General features: G+C 38.3%; 1 protein-coding gene across 1 annotated transcript in view; it reads right to left on the bottom strand.

Annotated features, from left to right (window-relative positions):
• Nucleotides 1-22951, bottom strand: part of cno (adherens junction formation factor afadin) — a 1322290-nt gene that overhangs the window by 57316 nt on the left and 1242023 nt on the right. The window contains exons 23-25 of the mRNA XM_067134851.2: nt 14754-15245; nt 9917-10070; nt 8261-8416 (exon numbers count right to left, since the gene is read on the bottom strand). Coding sequence (XP_066990952.2) covers nt 8261-8416; nt 9917-10070; nt 14754-15245 — 802 coding nt within the window. The remainder of the gene's footprint in view (nt 1-8260; nt 8417-9916; nt 10071-14753; nt 15246-22951) is intronic.

Genomic DNA, 22951 nt, shown 5'->3' with positions numbered 1-22951 from the left:
AGAAGAAGAAGAAGATTTCATGACATACACTTTACTGAGTGTTTTTAAATAATGTTGCACCCACTCATGTTACTCATCAATTTATTTATTGAGGGAAACGCTAGTTAACACTAGAACGGCCAGAGCGGTCATTCTGACCGTTAGCGAATTTCAAGGTATTTCCACGCTCGTAATTTTTTTACGCACGAGGTTGTTCTTTTGTGACTTTTAATCTTTTAGGGTTATGTATATTCACGCCAAAAATTACATCCGTAGATAATAATGGAACACCGATATTGTCCCTTATACCTAGGAAGGCCATAAGCGGTCGTTCTGACCGCTTCACTTCCTTGATACGGAGAGCTCTATTCTGCTCACTGCTTGCTTCCTGTGATATATTTACAAGTGGCGCTATAGGGGCGTATTATGTAACTAAATAGTATGCCTCTAGCAGTGGTTGCGAGTGGATGAGTTAGTGCCAGTCCCTTGTGTCGTATAGTGCGTAATAATGGCTCGGCGGCAAAAACTTACTCCTGTTCAATTATTAGCAGAACTTGAAAAGCTAGAAGACGAATCAGGTGACGAAGATACATTATCAGATATAGATGCAATGAGTGACGATGAGGATTTTATACCTCAACAGTGTGATAATATGTCGAATAGTGATGGTGATTCGGCTGATGAAAATATGCACACAGTGGACTTCGCACCTACGATAGACGCAGAGGAAGGGGACGAGGTGGGAGAGGTCATGAACTGGTAAAGTCTTCTTCATTTGCACCAGGGGATCAGTTATGTGGTAATGATGGAACAACTATTTGGACTGGTGTCAACAGTTGTGGGAACCCCCCTGGAAGGATGGCTGCTCAGAATGTACTGAAAGAGGCAGCAGGGCCTACTTCTCACGCTAAGCATAACGTAGAGACTAACAGCAAGGTTAGTGCCTGGCGTTTATTCATTGATGCATCCATGTTGAAGCATATAAACTTAATAAAAATAATAAAATAATAGCTTCTTGTTTTGTGCTGGAAGTAAGCGTGTGTGTCTGCTATATCATTTTCATAATTAATTCATTCATTCATTCACAGAGTTTAATATGTTTCAAATTTTTTGTTACATGTATTTGGCTGATGATGACCACAATAGGTCGAAACATGTACCAAATATAACATGACTAAACTTATCTCTTAAATTTTGAGTGTTAGTCTATGAAGTATTGAAAAGTGGACCCGAAAAATTAATTTCATAATACTGCCATGTTGCCTAACTTTACCTTTTTTTTTAGGGAATCCTTTCAATTAAGCATTGCTCAGTCAGACATGGCAAAGTGCTGTCATAGGAACCTATTCCTAATACTTTTCTTTCTACTTGAGACACATGTTCTGCTACTTAACTTTCCACCAAATCAAAGATGGATGTTAGGCATCACATGATAACTTATCATCATTTATTAAAATGTTCATATAGAACAAAATAAATAAATTTAAAACACCACAAGAGTACTAAAAATCATTAACATACATTGGTGAACATACCTGAAAAAACTCTATGAAGAGATTTTTGATTAACTCAATTAGCTCAATACAGTCAGAGCCCGTGGTGTGCCTAGAGAACTCCTCCATACCTGTACAAGAAATAATCATAATAATGTTACTGGATTTACATCCCACTAACTACGTTTATGGTTTTTGGAGATGTTGAGGTGCTGGAATTTAGTCCTGCAGGAGTTCTTTTACGTGCCAGTAAATCTACCGACATGAGGTCGATGTATTTGAGCACCTTTAAATAACACTGAACTGAGCCAGGTCTCCCGATGGAATCACCACCTTGACGAAGGCAAAATACATTTTGCCGGGTGTTTTGGAAGCTTGCGTGTTCAAATGATCCACAGACCTATGCCGGGGGGAGCATATGCTCCTGGTAGGGCCACCCAAGCTGGATGATCCAGACTAAGAGTGATATCCTGGTCCTCCAGGTTGGGGGTTGGGCCTGAGGTTAACACCCTCTTCTCGTAAAAAACACTAAGTTATGAAAATCCAAAGATCAGAGGCTGGACGGATTAACAAACGACAACATGGCATGTATCCTGGAAAACAAATGGTAAATATAAAATTGCAAACTCATCTCTGAATTGGTACCTAGAATGTTCGATCTCTATATAGCCCAGGATCCCTTAACAAATTATTAGACCAGCATGGGAAGTTCAACGAAAGTATCATCGCCATCAAAGAAATCCAATGGGTAGGGAGTGGTGTATTGGAAAAGAAAGAGAGTATTATGTTCTATAGATGTGATGATAACAAACATGAGTTTGGTACAGGCTTTCTCGTTCATAAAGATCTGAAGCACTTGGTGATTAACTTCACACCTAAAAGCTGTCATTAATTAATTAAAGGAAGATTCTTTAATTACAGTATAATTAATGGACATGTAACAGCAGAAGAATCTAGTGAAGACTTTAAAGATGATTTCTATGATGCCCTTGAAAAAGGTTATGAAAAATGCCCAAGGAATGATACCAAGGTTGTACTGGGTGATTTTAATGCAAAACTTGTAAGAGAAGCCATATTCCAGCCCATAATTGGAGCTCATAGTAAGCATGAATCTACTAATGACAATGGAATAAAACTGGTCTGTTTCGCAGCCTCCCAGAATATGGTAGTGGGGTCTACCAGATTTCGTCATAAGGAGATATAAGGGCATAAGGAAGTCACTTGATGGTGTAACTATCAATCAAATTTATCACGCATTGATAAACCACAGGCATAAATCAAACTCGATGGATGTACAAACTCTCCGCGTGCCTAATGTGGATTCAGATCATTTTTTAGTGATGGCCAAGATAAGAGCAAGGATATCGAATGCCCAAAAAGAAAGACAAATCAGGAGAGAAAGGTACAATATTGCAGTCTTGAAATCATCAGAAACTTGCGAATTGTACTGCCAGAAAGTCTGTCAGGCCCTAGAATAAGAACAGGAAACAATAAAAGACAGTAAGAACATAGAGCAAAGATGGTTAACCATAAAAACAGCTATAGAAAAATCAGTTAAGGATGTACTAGGGATAGAAAGACAATTTAAAAGACCTACATGGTTTGATAAAGAGTGTAGGAGGGTTACTGAAGAAAAGAACATCGCATACCAAAAGACGTTACAGACGAACTGTACAAGAAGTTTGCTAGAGGATTACCGAGAGAAAAGGAGGATTAAAAAGATGATACATCACCGAAAGAAAAGGGAATGGACTAAGCTTGAAATGGAATGTATGGAACTGTATAAGAAGCAGAATGAAACCAGAAAGTTCTATACAAAAGTGAACAGGGCTCGAAGACAATTTACTCCAATAACTAGCCTGATTAGAGATGAAGAAGGAAACACAATAAGCAAGAGGAAACAGATACTGGAAAGATGGCGAAGGCACTTTAATGATTTACTGAACTCAGAGCTAGAACAAGTAAATGATGCTTCCCATGAGTGTGAACTAGGATTGTTTGATCTTATTACTCTTATTTGGGAACAGGAAAAGACACCAGATGAGTGGAATGAAGGAATAATATGTCCCATACATAAAAAAAAGGCGACCGAATGCAGAAACTACCGTGGAATCACCCTTTTGAATCTGGGGTACAAGGTGCTATCATTTTCGATCGGTCACTCCCACAGGCGGATAGAGAGATTGGAGCATATCAAATTGGATTCCGACGAGGAAAGTCAACGATCGATCAGATATTCAACTTGTGCTAAATCTTGGAGAAGACTGTCGAATACAGAATTGGAACCCATCATCTCTTTATTGACTTCAAGGCTGTATATGATTGCATCAATAGAGACCATCTGTATTGTGCTCTACAGGAGATGGGGATACATGGAAAGCTCTTGAAGATGGTAAAAATGATGAAATCTGATGTAAGAAGCTGCATATGAGTTACAGGAAATTGTTCAGACCCTCTGGAAATTGGGCTACGTCAAGGAGATGCATTGGTATGCTTATTATTTAACATAGCACTTGAGAAGGAGATTAGGGATGCAGGCCTACAGACCAGAGACACCATCTTCTACAAGTCTGTGCAGATCTTGACATATGCAGACGACTTACACATTGTACCACGAACAATACCAGCATTGAAAGAAGCATTCACAGCCTTAAACCAAGCAAGCAGGAAGATGGGCCTAATGATAAATGAAGACAAAACAAAATATATGGCTTGTGGGAAAGCCTATCAACCTAATATGTTGATGACTTTCAGTGTGGATCGATACACATTTGAAAGAGTAGACAGTCTCTCAAGTATCTTACTTTAATGATGTCTCAACTGAAATTAAGATCAGGCTGATCTCAGCAAATAAGGCATACTTAGCCTTGAGCAACTTATTCAAGTCAAGACTCCTCAGCCGCCCAACAAAACTTACTATTTATAAAACCCTTGTTAGGCCAGTCCTCACTTACGCTTCAGAAACATGGCCCCTGATGGAAACCGACGCAATGTTGCTTGATGGATTCAAGAGGAAAGTTCTGAGGAGGATAATTGGTCCTATGTATGATAAAGAATGATGGAGAACAAGGTACAATGCAGAATCGTACACTATATACACCGATCCTCCAGTAACAAAAATCATAAAATCAGGAAGGATAAGATGGGCAGGTCATGCAGCAAAAATAGAGGAGTCTGAGGTGAGTCTTTGGAAACCCAGGAGGACAAAGAGGACGAGGTAGACCTCGAACAAGAAGGTTGGACGGAGTGGAAGATGATCTACGGGAGCTGGAATGCAGAAATTGGAGGAGGGCAGCTTGTGACCATGATGGATGGAAGAAGCTCGTTGGAAAGGCCAAGGTTCACACTGGACTGTAGCGCCACAGAAGAAGAACTGAGCCAGGATCGAACCTGTCAAGTTGGGGTCAGAAGGTCAGTGCCTCAACCATCTGAGCCACTCAGCCCAGCACTTGTACACGACTTTGTAACCTCGCAATATTTACAACTGCAATTTCCATTCATTATTTTGTTTCAGACACATCGCTATATCACAAAAATATCACACACAAAAGCTATTTCTTCAATCAAGAGCAAACTGTCCACTTATTTTCACCATGTTTAATGCAATTTCCCCCCTTTCAAACACTCTATGCACTACGACGTCTTTCATCCCTGCTAAGTAGCATGTATGTGGCAAACTGTCCTCTTCCTGCCGCTAAGTCTCTCTTCTGCTCGAGGAAGGTCCTCAATAACGTCACACCCAGTAACTTCATTCATTGAAAAGAATTTGTATACTGATTTGCAATGTATTCTTTGCAATTCACCTGTGAAAACTGACTACAATATGACATAGTGATTCACTTCTTCTTTGAAGGACATTGTCCTCTTCATGCCACTGGATCCAGCTTCCACTTAAGAAGGCCCACTTTTAACTCGTAAAATCTCCGTGGATTATTACCATACATCACAGATGTAAGTTGCATACTATTCTGTAGGAAAACCTACCTTCCTGTAACTGTTCTAAGTTAGTACAAAAGCTCATAAAATTTATGACCTGATGTGCATTTCTCCACTTATAAACAAACAGATTGTGGAATAGAACACATCACGGCTATTTCTCTGACGAGTTCATAAGCTACTATAATGGACAAGAATATGGGTACGAAGTATAAATAATGCATTGTTGTCAAACTGCCATCAACAAAATTATGAAGTTTTGAGTTCTAGGGTTAAATAAGCATTTCACAGAGATGTCTCAGGAGCAAACATCAAATTCTGGAGCATAACAAGCTCACTCATTCAAAGGTAAGTTTGGAAACACACTCTTCTGAGCATTTTCTGATGTACAACCAATTTCAGTATTGTTTGCTCCCTTTCCCCTTCCTATAATTAACTCGTTGGGTTAATCTCCTCCTCCTGTGTTTGTCCTGTATGTCTGTGTTCTCTATCTCCCTTCCTTTTCTACAGTTAATCTGGCTTAATTTTATATTTCACACATAAAGAATGAAGACCTCACAATAATAGCCTCCTCAGTGAGAGTGGATGCCCACTCCTTTGATGAAGTTGAGAAGCAGAAACAAGCTTCTTATGTGCTGAGAACAAAGTAAATCTCCTCATATTTTCTTTGTTCAAATCACCAAGTTTTTATAATAAACAGAACACTTTAAAAAATTCCACCACTTTCAACTTCAATACATGTATAGACTGATGCTTTCATGGCCTGGATTAATAGATATGATATAATACATTATGGGTTTTTGCTGTGTAAAAGAGGTAAATTGTAGGGAAACTTTACGTTGTGCAAAGACTTTGAAAATAATCATATGTCTAAGGGTGGTGAGCACCAACCAAGAGTAAGCTGTACTTTTGTAATAAAGTCAACATTTGGCAACTTCCATATGATAGTAAATTACTTCCGAAGTATTTTAATCGTTTCAGACACTCCTGGGCTAAATTACTACAAGAGTAAAAAAGGTATATTACTAAAGAAGTAAATAAAACACAAATACAGGTTATAATTTACTTTCAATCTGAGCATGGAGTAAGCCAGAAGTAGACCTGTTAAGTGAAATAGAATACCGTGTCATAAACGAGATGAAGATATTTTAATATTTTCATGGATTAGTTAGATTACATTGATGATCACAATGAAGAACACGACAAGAATGTAGTAATGTTTACAGTAAGTGAAAGGCGAGATTCGTATGATGTTTACGTGGAGAGGATTTAAGGTGTTTCGGTCTTATGAAAGAATCCCAATTAACAGTGCGCCCTACGAGTGTATTGTAATGGAATATTTCATTCTGTTGTGGGTGTTCTTATTAACATTCACCATACGACTGCACACCACATTTCTCCCCCCCCCCGCTAATAGTGTAATGTCGCACTAATACTTCAAAGATTTTCGGTGACGCAGGGATGGGAAAGAGCTAAGAATGGGGAGAAACTGGAGTGGCCATAACTAAGGTATAAACTCAGCATTTGCCTGGTATGAAAATGGGAAACCACAAAATCACAGAAAACCATTTTCAGGCCTGCTGATGGTGGGATTTGAACCCACGATATCCTGAATGCAAGCTCAGAGCTATGCGACCAGAACAGGTCATATCTTTGATTGCATAGTTAGAGCACTAGTGATGTGAAGAAAAAAATGCACATATATGCCTGAAAATGATTATGAATGTTCAGAAAATAGAGTCCTTCACGTTCGTAAGTTTTCCACACATCACGAGTACAACTGACTGAATATATATTCTTATTTTGTGCCCTCCTGGTAACACTGGTGAACTTTCTACAAATCGCAGCAAGGGGTATTTCTCCATTAACAGGCAGATAACTTGTTATTCAATTACTAATATGGTATTATAAACATTAGTTTGCCAAATGCCTGGTTGTATGCATGTTGCATGAATTTGGAGCAACAGTACCATTCTAGTGAACTTTGAGCATAGTGTCTATAATGAAACATTGGAGCATTATTTCAATGATAATCTTTGAAATATCATCCACGTATGTTGTCTGTTTTAAATCTTTCCCAGGTTTCCATGGCTTTCTGAATTTTAGACTTCACTTTCAGTCTTTCCTTAGATTTTTCACTTGCTCTTTACTGCGTTTACTGTCGCTCAAAGCACTAAATTCATCTGTAACTATTTTTCAGGCATTTCTTTCCTTATCCAGTATCTTTACTTCATACTTTTTTGCACTTCTATAACATTTGCACGGTTGTTCATTATCTCTACTGATGTGTTTTTATCTTCTTTATGTAAGTTTTCCTCCCTTTTCCTATCACACGTAACCTTATTCATAGCTTCAAACAAAATGCGCAAACACAACACTCCGCAGATAATGGCCACTACTTCTGTAGTAGTAACTAAAAGAGTATATCGAATTTCAGCTCTCCGATATTACTCCCAGAGTAAATATTTCTGTAGTATGGACTTTAGTAGAAGCTACTTCCGGAGTAATTTACCCCAAGATGGTGCACACCACCCTGAATTTGCATTGCCCATATCTCTAATGCTACATATCAGAACATTGTAGTTCCATTTAAAAATACAAAGTTAGTACTGTTATCTCAGCAGATACCGTCACCTTGGGAAAAAGCACTGCAAGTTTGATTACGACCACGTTACTAACATTAGGTACTGAAAGTGTAAACAAATTCTTGTTATCTACAATGGTTTACAAATAATTTGAGGTGAACATTTTATCTGACTTACCTTGTATTTATATAAGATTATATAATCTGGTTGTACACTGATATGTTGGAAGGACAAGAATATCTAATAAAATAATAAACGGTAACTTACCTGAGGCCTAGAGTGACCAATGGGTTGCACAGGATAATGCTGAGGTGATGTAACTCCTCCCCTCATTTCACGTCTGCGCACTTCTTCTTGCATTTCCTGAAGTTTTGCCTCTTGCCGAATGATATCTCGTGTAGACTGCGACCTAGGTGCCATACCCTGTGAAATTACACCAACATATCTCATCGTATGCATCAGGGGATCGGATAAATATTTCCTTCACAATTCACATTGTAAATATTTCGTCATAATCGTTATGCATGAGAGTTCATCGATCAAGATTGCAGGTTTGATTGCAGACAAATTTGACACCATCAAAGGGCAAGATTGGGAAGGACATTAGAGAAGCTGGATTGGATGTGGCAGAAGTAATGGAGCAGGAAAAGTGGAAGGACAGAAAGGAGTGGAGGAGGCTTGTTAACCATACCTGGGCGACTGGAGTGGGACATTGATAATGATGATGAAGGGCAAAAAGCTCTTACCGGTTCATGGATTTCTAAACAGCATATCAGCTACAGAACTGTTCACAGTTTATAATATGTCTTTTAATTTATTGTTTTTTGTTTTTTTTTTTCTTTTACAATTTGCTTTACACTGCACAGACAGAGATAAGTCTTGTGGCGACAATAGAAAAAAAAAAAAAAAAAAAAAGGAAATGATAGGAGTGGGAAGGAAGCAGCTGTGGCCTCAATTAAGGTACAGCCCCAACATTTGCCTGGTGTGAAATTGGGAAACCATGGAAAATCATCTTCAGGGATGCTGACAGTGGGGTTCAAACCCACTATCTTCTGAATGCAAGCTTACAACTGCATAACTGTAACCACACGGCCAACTCGTTCGGTACTGTTACTTTTAACTAGGGTTTGAATGATAGGGGTCTGTTCAATTTTTATTACACCAGGCGAGTTGGCCGTGCGCGTAGAGGCACGCGGCTGTGAGCTTGCATCCGGGAGATAGTAGGTTCGAATCCCACTATCGGCAGCCCTGAAGATGGTTTTCCGTGGTTTCCCATTTTCACACCAGGCAAATGCTGGGGCTGTACTTTAATTAAGGCCATGGCCGCTTCCTTCCAACTCCTAGGCCTTTCCTATCCCATCGTCACCATAAGACCTATCTGTGTCGGTGCGACGTAAAGCCCCTAGCAAAAAAAAATATATATATATTTTTTTATTACATAGGGGTCTGTTCAATTTTTATTACAGTAGCTTAATAATTCACCTACAATATATTACAGTTTTAAAATCTTGTTGTACCAGTGCTCATAGCAAATTAAAGAACCAAAAAATTATGAGTTGTAAGGTAAATGATATGGTGTTCTAAAACCATAACATAAAAATTTAAGTGATAGTAAAGGAACTCCTTTTTCACTCATATATTCTCTAATGAAAGGAGAGGAAAATGAGGGGGGTGGGGGTGAAATCTCACCATTCTCCTAATATTTCATTATCGTGATATCTTCCCAAATATTCACATGTTATATACATCAAAGCAATCTTAAGAAGCTAAAGATAACTTTCAGTTGCTTTTTGGTCATATTGATAGGAAATGACAGGATATTCAAAAAATCAACTATCAGGAAAATCATCAAACATTCACAGATAATAATAGCACGTTTCAAATCTATTCTAAAGCCAGAAATTCAGTAGATCCATCACTCACCTGACTATGTTGAGGACTACCATATGAATCCTTTTGTGGAATGTAAGCTGACGCTGGCCTGTCACGACTGCCACTAGGTGCACCCACATCGGGCGGACGATGCAGAGAGGATTGTGAACCACGTAGGCTTTTCTGGATATGTGATGGGCTCCTGCTAATGAAACAATGCCAGACATATGGTGTTTACTGTATCTATATACAAGTTCAAATACTGTCAACATAAATTAAGCTGAGGTTTACTGCTAACCTAGATATTCATGTTCCTAAAATTCATGAATGAATAAATAAAAAAATCAATTAATTATCCATTAAAAATTTAACATTTCAGCTCACATAACAGTAAAAACCAAAGAAATAAAATGGGCCTTAAATGACTTATTTAAATGTGTATATTGTTGCACATTTAAGATCAGGAACAAATGACTTTGGGACAGGTCTACCCATATGCCTTGGGCTGTACTGCCTTTTCTTGTTGCTGCCCTTTATCCCGATCTATTGGGGTTTGGCAATCAATGTTGATTGGCCTTTCTTGATGCCTACCCTCTGTGCAGACATATATCCACTATTGCTTGTTTCTGTGGAGGCTAGTGATGTGGTGTGCCAGAGGAATTTTTAACCATAAGCAATTAAAATGCCTGGCCTGACCAGGAATCGAATCTGGGGCCCTCTTAATCAAAAGCCAGTGTATTGACCAATCAGCCAAGGAAGATAGGCAACTCTGTCATATGTAAAACTCAAAAATGTTTTGTTGAATATGTAGAAATAAAAGTCACATTTTTATTATTAATTTATATTTTAGAGTTGAATAACAACGTTAATCAACTATCAGAAATACCTTCTAGAAGAGTGATTTCAGCAAATACAAACTCACCTGGACTTAAACCTTCAAACTTTAGGATTATTGAACTAGCATATGTCCTGTTTACCTAACTAGAAACTTAATACAGAATATATTTGCTTTGTTGACACATATTTTCCAACATTGAAACTTGGCTATAGAATGTTTAAAAGGCTATGTTCATGTAACATTCAGAATTACTGTAAAAGTTGTAGTACAGTGTAGAGAGGTGAGGAAAGCAAATTAAAAGTGTTGCTGTAATGAAAGCAATTCTATGGAGCATTTTCTTGCTCTGATTTGCAGGAGCCTTTTTTTTTTGTACTGATGAGGAGTGATGGAAGTACAAAATAAAAATAATTGGTCTGAATTACATTTATGTAAGAAATATCTTACTCAATTACAATTACTTTTTCAACAAGTAATCAGTAAAATTACTTTTTTTTTTTGCTATTGGCTTTACGTTGCACAGACACAGATATGTCTTATGGCGATGATGGGACAGGAAAGGGCTGGGAGTGGAAAGGAAGTGGTCGTGGCCTTAATTAAGGTACAGCCCCAGCATTTGGCTGGTAAGAAAATGGGAAACCACGGAAAACCATCTTCAATTACACTTACTTGACAGAATGCCAGTCTTTAGGAAACCAATGACATTTCTTACACATGGTCTGGAATGATCCCAAAGATTGCAAAAATAAAATAAAAAATAAAACAGAAATTTGTTAACCCTAGTACCGCTGCAGCATTTTACCTCAAATGCTGAGGGTGATGTTACTGGATTACAGACACATTAAAAAAAATTGTACCCACAAATAAATCATAATATACTGTACATGTATTGTATATCATTTTAAAGCATAGAAACAGCACTAAACATTGATGCAAGAAACAAAAAGATTAAATTAATAATAATGGGCAATACTGTGAAATATATATAAACAAGTGTAAACAATTACAAAAGTGTTTAAAAATCCTGGCCTAAAAGTGGCTGAAATCATTTGTTGCTGTGACTGAAAATATTATTTATGTAAGTTTTGCATTATAAGCTTATGACTGAGACCATAACATTAATTTTAAGGCATTAGTTCCCTTTTGAAAGAAAGAAAGAAGGAAAGAAAGAAAGAAAGAAAGAAAGAAAGAAAAAAGTTTCACCTCAACATTTTTCAGGAATACCAGCTTGGTGGACTAGTGTCTTCACACCCTCCTCTTTTTGGTGTTGTGATCCAAGTCCTTGTAACAGTTCACACATACACTTGCATCACATACAAAGCAGCCATAGTTGGACCTTTTCACTTTTATTTACAGGAGAATTCCATACAACACACCTGCATTGATGATTGCTGGTAAATTTCTCTATAGTGTGAGAGGTGCTGCTGGAAGCTGGCAAGTTTTGAACTTCTTCAGCACCACAGAGAGACTCCACAATGTTCACAATAAAGTCATATCTTGATATTAGTTTATCTTTATCTGTATTCTGTGTATATAGAATATAGGCATTGAGGATGGCTATGTCAACAATATGAAAAAGAAGTTTGTACCAGTTACTATGGCAAGCTTGTTCAGCTGACATGTGATGAATTTTCTGATCAGACACATGAATACTGCTCATCCCCTTTGTATACACTGTCACTATAACTGGCATAACAATTTCCCTCCCCTTCGAAGATCTACGTTTCACCTTGTGATTGATAGCTGGGCATGCAGTAGAGAGAACTGATAACCTTTCCTGAGATTTTTTTTCTCTCCATGCAGTGAACAGCAGTGGGTCACTTCTTTTATCTACAGTTTGTTCAGGCTCTAATTTTAAAAAGTTTATTCCTGGAGGAAGAGTTTTTCTATTACTGCCAACAGTACTGGTGAAAAGAGTGTTCTTTTCCCAAAGAGCTAATGCCAGGTCAACAGAAGTATACTAGTTGTCCACAACAATATGCAACCCCTTCCCAAATATACTTCAATACTATTCAGTAAACTGAAAACTACATCAAACCCCAATCCTTTACCACTTGGTGCAGAACACTCCAGACTTTACAGGTGAATAAACACTGAACTGCATTGTATATGAGGAACCTGGTTCACACACCTTGGAAAGTTTAATTCCTCACCAGTGGTGATGCTTGTTTGGTAGATACTGAATCAGATGAGTTCTGTTTTTAGTACCAACTAATGCCTCATCAATCCAAGTGTTTTCCCTGGAACATAATGATTTTTAAAACAAGAATTGAAGTGGTCAATGGCTGGCCTAACTTTGAAGAGGGGGGGGTCATAGTCCGGGTCACCTGGTTTCTTGCTGCATGTGTTGTCTACAATAGGGAAAAATCTGCTCATTAGTAAGAAAGTATCCCTTGCCATCACTTTTCTAAAGAAGGGTGTGTCTTGACTAAGGTACTGAGCTGACCAATAACTTGACAGGTTCTTTTTCTTCACAAGACCCATATTTATGACTAGACCAATAAAATGTTTAAAATCTGTCATCCCAATACCACCATCTCACCATAGATGAAATCGACTGTGCTTCTGTAGAACATCTAACTTATGAATGTGTTGTCTGGCATAGCGATTAGTCTCTTGCACTAATAATCTCCAGAAACCAAGGGCCAAAAACAGAAAGAAGTACAAGATTGGGGCTGCATTACAGGGAGGCATATTTCTGGGTCCTGGGTGAATGGTAAACGAGACACTTTTTCTGGGGAATTCATATTCTGGAGGTTCTATGTCACACCAATTCACACTCACACCTTCAATACTTACATTACAAGTTGTATGAAAATCCGTTGTAGAACCTGGAAGCTCACCAACATTCCCATCACTGGATTTTGGGACACCCTGTGGATAATCTACCCACTGCACTCACAATTTCTTGCTGCTTGTTGTTTTAAGGGGCCTAACATCGAAGGTCATCGGCCCACTCACAATTTCATTTTCAATTTCATCATCTGATGAACTCTCCATATTATCCTCCCACAATAATCATCATCACTATCTGTATCATCATAAATAAGTCTTTCAATTTCATTATTGTCGACGTAAACAGATGCCATGTTTCTTAAGTGATAACTTGAAGTGTAAAGATAAAATAGTGTCTGCCTTCCAAACAAATGCTATTGGTGATTCACAAATAGTTTCAAAAGAAAGCTAAACCTTTCATCTAGCAGCTAAACATTCTACTCCTGCCATCTTTTGAGATGCTTACAAACTTCGACGATTTTCCCGACAGATGATAGCAGTTGAGAAACGGTCACACCATCTGTCAAACAGACGGTCCACAGTTCTTGGGTTAATATGCATTGATATAGATGTAGATTCTCATAGGGAATATTAATATGCCTTCCCAATATCAAGAAAATACAGCAGTTACTGTCTTATTCTTTACCCAGTACTGTGGAAGAATATAGCCCAAGGAATGGCCTCTTCAGCCATCTGAAGAGACACCCTTAGAAGTGTGTTGCATACTTGTTTACGAGTGGTCATCTGACAATGGCAACTTCTCAAAGATATTTCAGATAGCAAAAATAAGGTCAACAGTTGATCTGACTGGTCAAATCCATGCTGATTTTCTTCTAGTTAGGGTTCTACTTTGCTTTCAAGAATGGACTCATATATTTTCAAATCATAAGAGAACAGAGAACTGTCCTTTAGTTGGTACATATTTTTCTTGTCTTCCTTCTTAAAGAGTGAAACAAACACTCCTCATTTTTCCTTGGGAATTTGATTTTCTACCCAATTTTATTTTTAAAGGACTCTGTACATCTACTGTTCTGTTATTTTTTTCAAGTGCTTTATATAATATAAACACTGAATTCATCTAAACCATGTGACTTGTGTATGTCATAATATAATAAATCAGCTGTCCCTAAATGTGATAGTCCATACTTACATTCATCCCCTCTCCCACAACCAAAAATATTTTCTGGATATGTCCCTGAATAATTGTAATTTACTATGTGACTGTTTAATTTCCATTATTAGCCTATCTTTATCAGCAATTTCAAATATAATACTTACTTGTCATCATGAGCTTGTGGACTAGGCAGTTTCCCTCTGTTAGGACTGGGAGGAGGGTATCCATTGTGGACCTCTTGATTACGATAGATGCTCAGGTTCTGATAGAAGCGTTCACCATCCTGCTGATTATGTTGGCCCGGAGGAGAATACTGGTTCAACATATGTTGCGGATGCTGTGGATGATGCTGGTTCAAATGCTGATTTTGTGATGGATGCTGATTTAAATGCAGAGTTTGTGGTGGATGTGGATTCATGTGATGATTCTGAGCGAGGTGTTGATTAATCTGAGAGGGGTATTGCTGCGGACTCATTGCATGCTGGTTCATCTGTGGATTATGTTGGTGCTGATTCATCACATGTTGATTCTGGGGAGGGTGTTGGTGTGGATGAGGCGAATGATGAAGACTTGGATTGGATGACTGCCGGGATCCAAGACCCGTCGGTGGTAATGTAGAAGTGGGACTTCGTGGATCATTTAAATTTTGGCTGGACCTTTAAATAAAAACAGAGAGAAACACTTTTTGATAACATTTTATGATAACATTACAACATACCACTATTCAAATTTTTAAGAGGTTCAAGAGGTTTCTTCAAGTGGTTTATTAATTTGCAAAAATTTGAGGTCCAACATGATGCCATTTTACTCATTCATTACAATGAAATAAATTGAAATTATGCACATACAGTCAAACTGATTAAGTGGGATCTAAAGATATGGTACATTTGGTCTGGCTTAACCCTTTTGCGGACTTATGGATCTGAGAAATTTCTGCAGCCAGGATGTAAGTTTTGGGGCGAACAAGCAAGTTCATAAAATGTTACGGTTCTACATATTATTATCTAACACAAAATTGATATGTACTAGTAATATTTATTTCTATACCTAAAAACTGACATACTCTCCAAAATGAGTAAGTTTCCAGTTAATATACAATGCACAGGGTTTACATCTAACAACTGCACTAAGCAACTCATTGTAAAAGAAAAAGTCAATAGGCTCTGTATGGCAAATTCATCTTAGGCCTGAAATTATTACAAAAACGTGTGTTCTTTAGGTTTCCAATCATCGTACTTCTTTTCACCTACCAAAATACAGTAAAATTTGCACACATTCATCACAAGTGACACTTTCATCATTAGATTGTTCATCTGTCCCTTGTATTCCATCTCAAACTCACTATTATTATTGCTGGTTTTTTCTCTTAACATTTCATTTATCTAAATTAGTATACCGCTTCCAATTCACCCCAAAAGGGTCAGCTGCAATCACATCTGACATCATGAGGTCAAGCACTGAAAATGCTCACTCACGTAGTTTATTTCCTTTGCAGCTCTCCTAGTAGTTGCAAATATTGCATGGAGATGACAGTAGAAGCTACTCCATGACTCCATGAACACATCCATTGGGGCTGCTGTGATCTACAATCGACAAGTGACCATGGAAGCATAACATGCTTGTTGATTATCTATTGACTTAGATACGTATCTCACTTATCTAGGTGCAACTTTATTAACAAACATACATTATCGTCTAATAAACATTCAAAAAATTCTTGTTACAAGGGTTGGGGCATCAATCATGGCAACTATCTTTTTCGCACAAATGCAGGATCTATCGAACAAATGAAAATATACAGATGAGAGTGGGGAGTATAAGGTGCTGTGGAACATATGAATAATGCCAAGTAGGTTTACCAGGTGTAGGATACAAAGAAAGGAGATAGTCAGCAATAAAATCCTTGCACTACTCTTCTCAGAGGGTACAGTAACCTTTATAGTAAACACTAGAATTACAGTACACAAACCTTTCCTTGATACGAGGTTTCACGAGGGTGAGGAGTAACGAGGAAGCTCTCCCAGTTCCAGTTATACTGCCAACTGAATGGAAATTAAATCTGAATTGAATCGATAGTATGTTCGAACGACAGGAATTTTCTAAACCTTTCTTATCTTAAGCCAACAACTGTGTCACACACACATTATATAACATTATACAACATTTCTTGATGCGAATCTTGTTCCTAGCATGAATTCTATAGTTTGGCTTTGCTGTGTGAACAACAGTACTAGTACATAAAGTGTACACCAGATGTCTCACAGCGATTCATAGTTTGTGTGTCAAAGGTTGCCAATACGAATCTCGAAGATAACCGAGGTCTACCGATGCAGCACGAGGGAGCTCAGATATTACGAAAAGGTTCACGTACTGTAGTCTCCTAGATTGTGCACAACACATTGCCAATGATGTCACCTCACCATGTGTGAATTTTGCAACCTCAAGTTTCACAGCATTGGCAATATCCTCTTGTGTCCTAAACTGTTTCCCATGCAATGGTTCTTTCACTTTGGAAATTAGGTCAAAATCAAGTGGAGACAGGTCCTGTGAGAATGGTGGGTGTTCCAGTACTTCCCACCCCTAGTGCTAAAGTTGCCTCCATACAGCGTCTGCTGCATGCGGTCTGGTGTTGTCATGGACAAGGATGCCTGTTTTGGCTTGTAACTCAAGTACTGTTCATCTTTCATTAACATCAACTCATAATTTACCAATTTTGCAAAAAGCTGACATTCTGGAATCTTTCATCATCATCATCATCATTGTTCAGTTCCAGGTTCCCCAGGTATGTTAATGAGCCTCTTCCACTTCTTCCTGTCCATACACAACTTGTCATGGAGAACATCATCCACTGTCCATCCTCTGGCAAATAGATCAACCTTGATCATGCCCATCCATCAGGTTTTAGGTCTTCCTGCAGGTTTTTCCCCTCCACCTGTCTTTCCAAATTTATTCTGGCTCCATCCTCATCACATGCCCATACCACCGTAGTCTGGTTGTGCCGATTCTGTCTAATAGGGATGTCTTTATTCCAGCTTCTTTCCTCACCTCCTCATCTCTTAATTTGACCATCTTGGTCTTCTGGATGGCAGATCTAAGAAATTTCATCTCTGATTCTTGCAGTCTTGATGAATCTCTTTTTGTGAGGGTGCACGCTTCAATACCATAGGTCAATCAATATCGGTATGAAATAGCTGTTAAACAATGATCAGTTTGGCCGGTTTTGGAAACATGTCATCCCTTAAAAGTGTTCTTACCTGTTGGTAGAATTCTGATCCGTTTTGCACTTCGCCTTCAAACCTCTAACTTTCATTCTTGATTAATGAAAACATACTTGGCAAATGCTTTCGCTTTGGTCCGTCTTGCGACGATCCAAGAATTTCACCTCTAACGTTGCAATACGAATGCCCCCGCCTGTTCCTATTAATCATTACCTCGGGTTCCGAAAACCAACAAAATAGAACCGAGTTCCTATTCCATTATTCCATCCACACAGTATTCAGGCACAGCCGGCCTGCTTTGAGCACTCTAATTTGTTCAAAGTAAACGTGCCAGCCCACCTCGACACTCGATGAAGAGCACCGCAGTAGGATATCATCGAGGTCCGCCTACGGCACGCAGGAACCGCATGCGGATTAACCACGGCGGCTGCGCGCTTTCGACTCACCACCACCGGCAGGACGTCCCATGAACATGCCAGTTAGACACCAACGAGCGATGAACTGACAGCGTATGACACAAATCCAACTACGAGTTTTTTAACTGCAACAACTTTAATATATGCTATTGGAGCTGGAATTAACGGGGCTGCTGGCACCAAACTTGCCCTCCAATGGATACTTGTTAAAGGATTTAAACTGTACTCATCATTCAGATTACGGAACCTCGGATGAGTCCTGTATCGTTATTTTTCATCACTACCTCCCCGCGCCGGGAGTGGGTAAAATGCGCGCCTGCTGCTTTCCTTGGATGTGGTAGCCGTTTCTCAGGCTCCCCCTCCGGAATTGAACCCTGATTCCCCGTTACAACCATGGCAGGTGCAGAACCTACCATCAACAGTTGATAAGCATTTGAAAGATGCGTTGCCGGGATGAGGACCGTGCGATCAGCCCAAAGTTATTCAGATTCATCAAGGCAAATGGACCGGACGAGCCAACCGATTGATTTTGATCTAATAAAAGCGTCCCTTCTGGTCGGGACTCTGTTTGCATGTATTAGCTCTAGAATTACCACAGTTATCCAAGTAAAGTGGTATGATCTAAGGAACCATAACTGATTTAATGAGCCATTCACGGTTTAGGTTGTGAGGCCTAGGATGTCTTTCATTTCCATGCCCATCATGGCCCTTGCCTTTCTTTGACCAATACCTTCATCTTTCGAAGTTTCGGATCCCCTCTATTTTTTTTCCTCCCATTAGTGTTAATAGAGGATGGTTGCCCAGTTATACTTCTTCTTAAAATGGTAATCACCACCATCACCACCAGCATTAGTAAAATTTGAGCCAGTGACATGAAATTTCTAAGAAATGTGATAGCAAAGATGAGAAAAGGAATGAAGATGTTAGAAAGGAAATCGGAGCAGTAAAGTAGAATGACAGAGTTGAGAAGGGGGATGACGTTACTCACATCCGCAGCATACCTTAAGCTGTACATGTCCCCTGGGTGGTGTTAAACGATTTGGCAAAAAAGTTCCAGAATATTGAAACATGAGCAAACAAATGCAAATCAATAAAACTGCTCTTTCCAGAGCAAAACAACAAAAAATAAGAATACTGCAATGGAATTCAGGTGGTCTTTCAACAAAAACTATTGGAAGCAAAGAAAATCATGATAGAGATATAGATATCCTTCTCAAAAATGAAGCCAATATTACACCTGAAAACATACAATATTTAAAGATCCAAGGGTATACCATCTACACTCTCTTCAAAACAAGACAAGAAGCTAGTGGAATATTTGTAGCAGTGAAGAACAATATCATGTCAAAATTCAGAATTGTAAAAGAATTGAACTCAACAGATACATCTGAAATTATCGAACTTGTCATACGGATCAACAACATGAAAACAACAATCTTTTGTGTTTACAGCCCTCCAAACAATAAAAATCTGAATCTCCACCTTTTAAAAATCAAAACAGCTACTATTATAGGGGACTTCAATGCAGCTTCTCCAGTCTGGGCTACAACTACACAAATACACCTGGGAAAGCTATAAAAGACCTTATAGAGAGCAGCTCTTTAGAACTACTATACAATAACAAAGATCCAGCAACATTCATTACCACTCTGGCTCCACAACTAACCCAGACCTCATATTAGTGTCAACAGATCTTGCAAACCACAGCATCAATCAGTACTTGAAGATCCAGGTAGTGGACATAGAATGTCCCTCCTTACTGTTACATCATACAGTGAACCTGCTCAATGTGCAGACCAGAAGATCTGGAGGAACTTCAAGAAGGCAGACTGGGAAACTTTCAGAAACAACCTGGAAACTAAAATGTCGGAAATTGATTTTGATGCACCTCCTAACATCATCCTGAATAAATTCACTACAGCCATAAAAGACATAGCCAAACTGTGCATAGCTAGAGGTACTCAAACAAAATATAAACCTTTTTGGTCAGATGAATTGAACAATCTTAAGTCCGACAGAGATAAAGCAAGAAGAACAGCTGAACTTACTCAGGATCAAAATGATGTACGGAAATGGCGACAAGCAACAACAAAATTAAAACAAGCCATAACAATATCAAAAAGGGAATCTTAGAATACATCTTAACAACAGTTGACTATAGGACAGACAGCAATAAAGCCCACAAACTTATCAATTCTCTGAACAATAAACATGTAGTCACTCCTTTGAATCCCATTATGATAAATGATAAGGAAATTATAGATTGTCACAAAATAGCAAACCACTTCTGTAAACATTACACTTCAAATAGGTTATCAAGACAGATAAAGAAAGAAGACAAGACCCTCAAACAAATCGTGAAAAAATTCATGAATAATAATGCAAAAGACATCTTTAACAATGAATTTTCAATAGAAGAGTTAATGTTAGCAATAAAGAACACACAAGTCAGAAAACAACCAGGACCAGATGAGATATTCCCAAAATTCATAAAAAACCTTGGACCATCTGCTCTTAACATACTGCTGCACATATTCAACAAATTTTGGACATCAAATGAAAACCTACCAAACGACTGGACAAAAGCAACTATCATTCCAATTCTAAAACTGGGCAAACCAAAAAACCAAGTCCCCTCGTACTGACGTATAGCACTTAACTCCATTCTATTAAAAATTCTAGAAAGGATGATTACAAACAGACTCAACTGGTACTTGGAAACAAAATCTCTCCTATCAGAAGAACAAGCAGGGTTCAGACAAAAGAGATCCACCTCCCATCAAATAATGAGATTTACACAAGCTGTGAAGGAAGCCTTTAACAGAAGGGAAAGTGTTCATGCAGTTTTCATTGATTTTAAAGTAGCCTATGATACTGTATGGTGAAACATGCTGTTAAGGAAGCTTATCAGATTCAAAGTAAATGGATGCATGTTAAAGTGGTTTTCAAGATTTCTTTCCCACAGAATGATCAATGTTCAGGGTGCAAGCAATCAAAACTAGGTCTCCCATAAGGAGCTGTATCAAGCACAACAAAAAAACATAAAGGGATTAAAAATACAATTATAAATATAAACTTTAACATTGCAAAACTCTAAATGTTTGAAAAAAATCATTACCATGAGTATGACCTATGTTGTCTCAAGATTAGGATCGACTATTTCATTTATTGGTATTATCTTTTTTATTTTCATTATCTGAGAAAGTATGATTTCAAATCAAACTGAATTATTATTCCCTATAAATATGGTAAGTTCATTAGAATGATATCAATCGTACCCACCAGCCGAACATTCGTACTCTGAATTACCTATATTAACTAACTTCAATGTGTACATCAATGATCTTCCAACAACAATAAAGGAAGTAAGTGATGTGAATATCAGCATGTTTGCAGATGATGTTATCATTTGGACCACAACTCTTAACAGCCCAAATCAGCAAATGCTTCTTGAACACAGAATGAACCAGGCACTTAAAAAGCTTAAAAACTGGACTGAAAATAACACTATGGAAATCAATACTACTAAAACAATATATCAGTTTTTCTCTCTGAGATATCACAATCCTACTTTCAGTCTAAAATTCAGTGATCAGGAACTTCCAAAAAGTGAAAGCACCAAGTACCTAGATATCATCATGGACAAGAAGCTGAATGGACCAAATACATACAACATGTGAAGGAGAAAGTAAACAAACAGATGAAATTGTTGAAGAGACTAGCAGGAGCTACTTGGGGGAGCACTCAAGACACACTCAACAGAACCTACAACACTTGCATAGCCATTATAAATATGGCAGTGCAGTACTTACTACAGCACCCCAATCAAACTTTGATCGCCTTGAGAGGGTGTCAGAATAATGTCCTACGAATCAGAACAGGCACAATAAAAACCACACCTGTAACTGCCTTACAGTTATATATACCCACAACTTACCAATAGAAGAAGAGATGAAACAACAAACAGCCAATGCATTCTCAGCTTACAAAGACTACCCCAAATGACCTGGCCCAAGAAACCAGTCACTAGCCCCAATCTTAAAACCCAAAAAGATCCTTTGTCTCTCGCCAAAGAAAATATTAATAAGAGCAATCTGCAAATAAAACTTGAACCACTTTTGTATGTTAATCAACCCCATTGAATATATGCAAGTGACTGCAGACCTTACTTTGCTTTAAGAAGCCTGCAAGAAAGACTGTTCACAATATGATCTAAAACAGCTGGTCCTATGCACAATAGAAGAAAGATATCCATCTAATCAATGGCTAAAAATATATACAGGTGGCTCACAGGACAAGGAAGACTGAACTGGGGCAGGAATACATTCATCTCTCTTCTCACTCCACTTTCCAGTAGGCCAAAACAAAACAAATTTTGATGCAGACATAAAATAAATTTCCCATGCACTACAACTTTGATGCTAAATGGGATCAGTATAAAATAAAACCAAGAAAAGAAGCTGTAGCCTTTTTCAGACTTAACAATGGCCGTGACTGTCTTGCAGCTCATCTGAAACGAAACAACATCCTGTAATCCAAAAAATTCACACTCTGCCATGACCCTGGAAGGAAAATGGATAAGGAACACCTGCTACATTGCAACAAACTTGATGTGACAGCCAGAACTTCAGGAAATCTCACTCAACTATACTGGAATGCAAGAAAGCTGATGGATTGGAATCCGGGCTAGTCATATGATACAACAACAACAGACTAAGATGATCTGGA

The sequence above is a fragment of the Anabrus simplex genome, chromosome 1 (assembly GCF_040414725.1).
Source record: "Anabrus simplex isolate iqAnaSimp1 chromosome 1, ASM4041472v1, whole genome shotgun sequence".
In the NCBI taxonomy this organism is placed as follows: Eukaryota; Metazoa; Arthropoda; class Insecta; order Orthoptera; family Tettigoniidae; genus Anabrus; species Anabrus simplex.
Note: the sequence above shows the minus strand (reverse complement) of the source record. Positions and strands in the feature narration are given on the sequence as shown.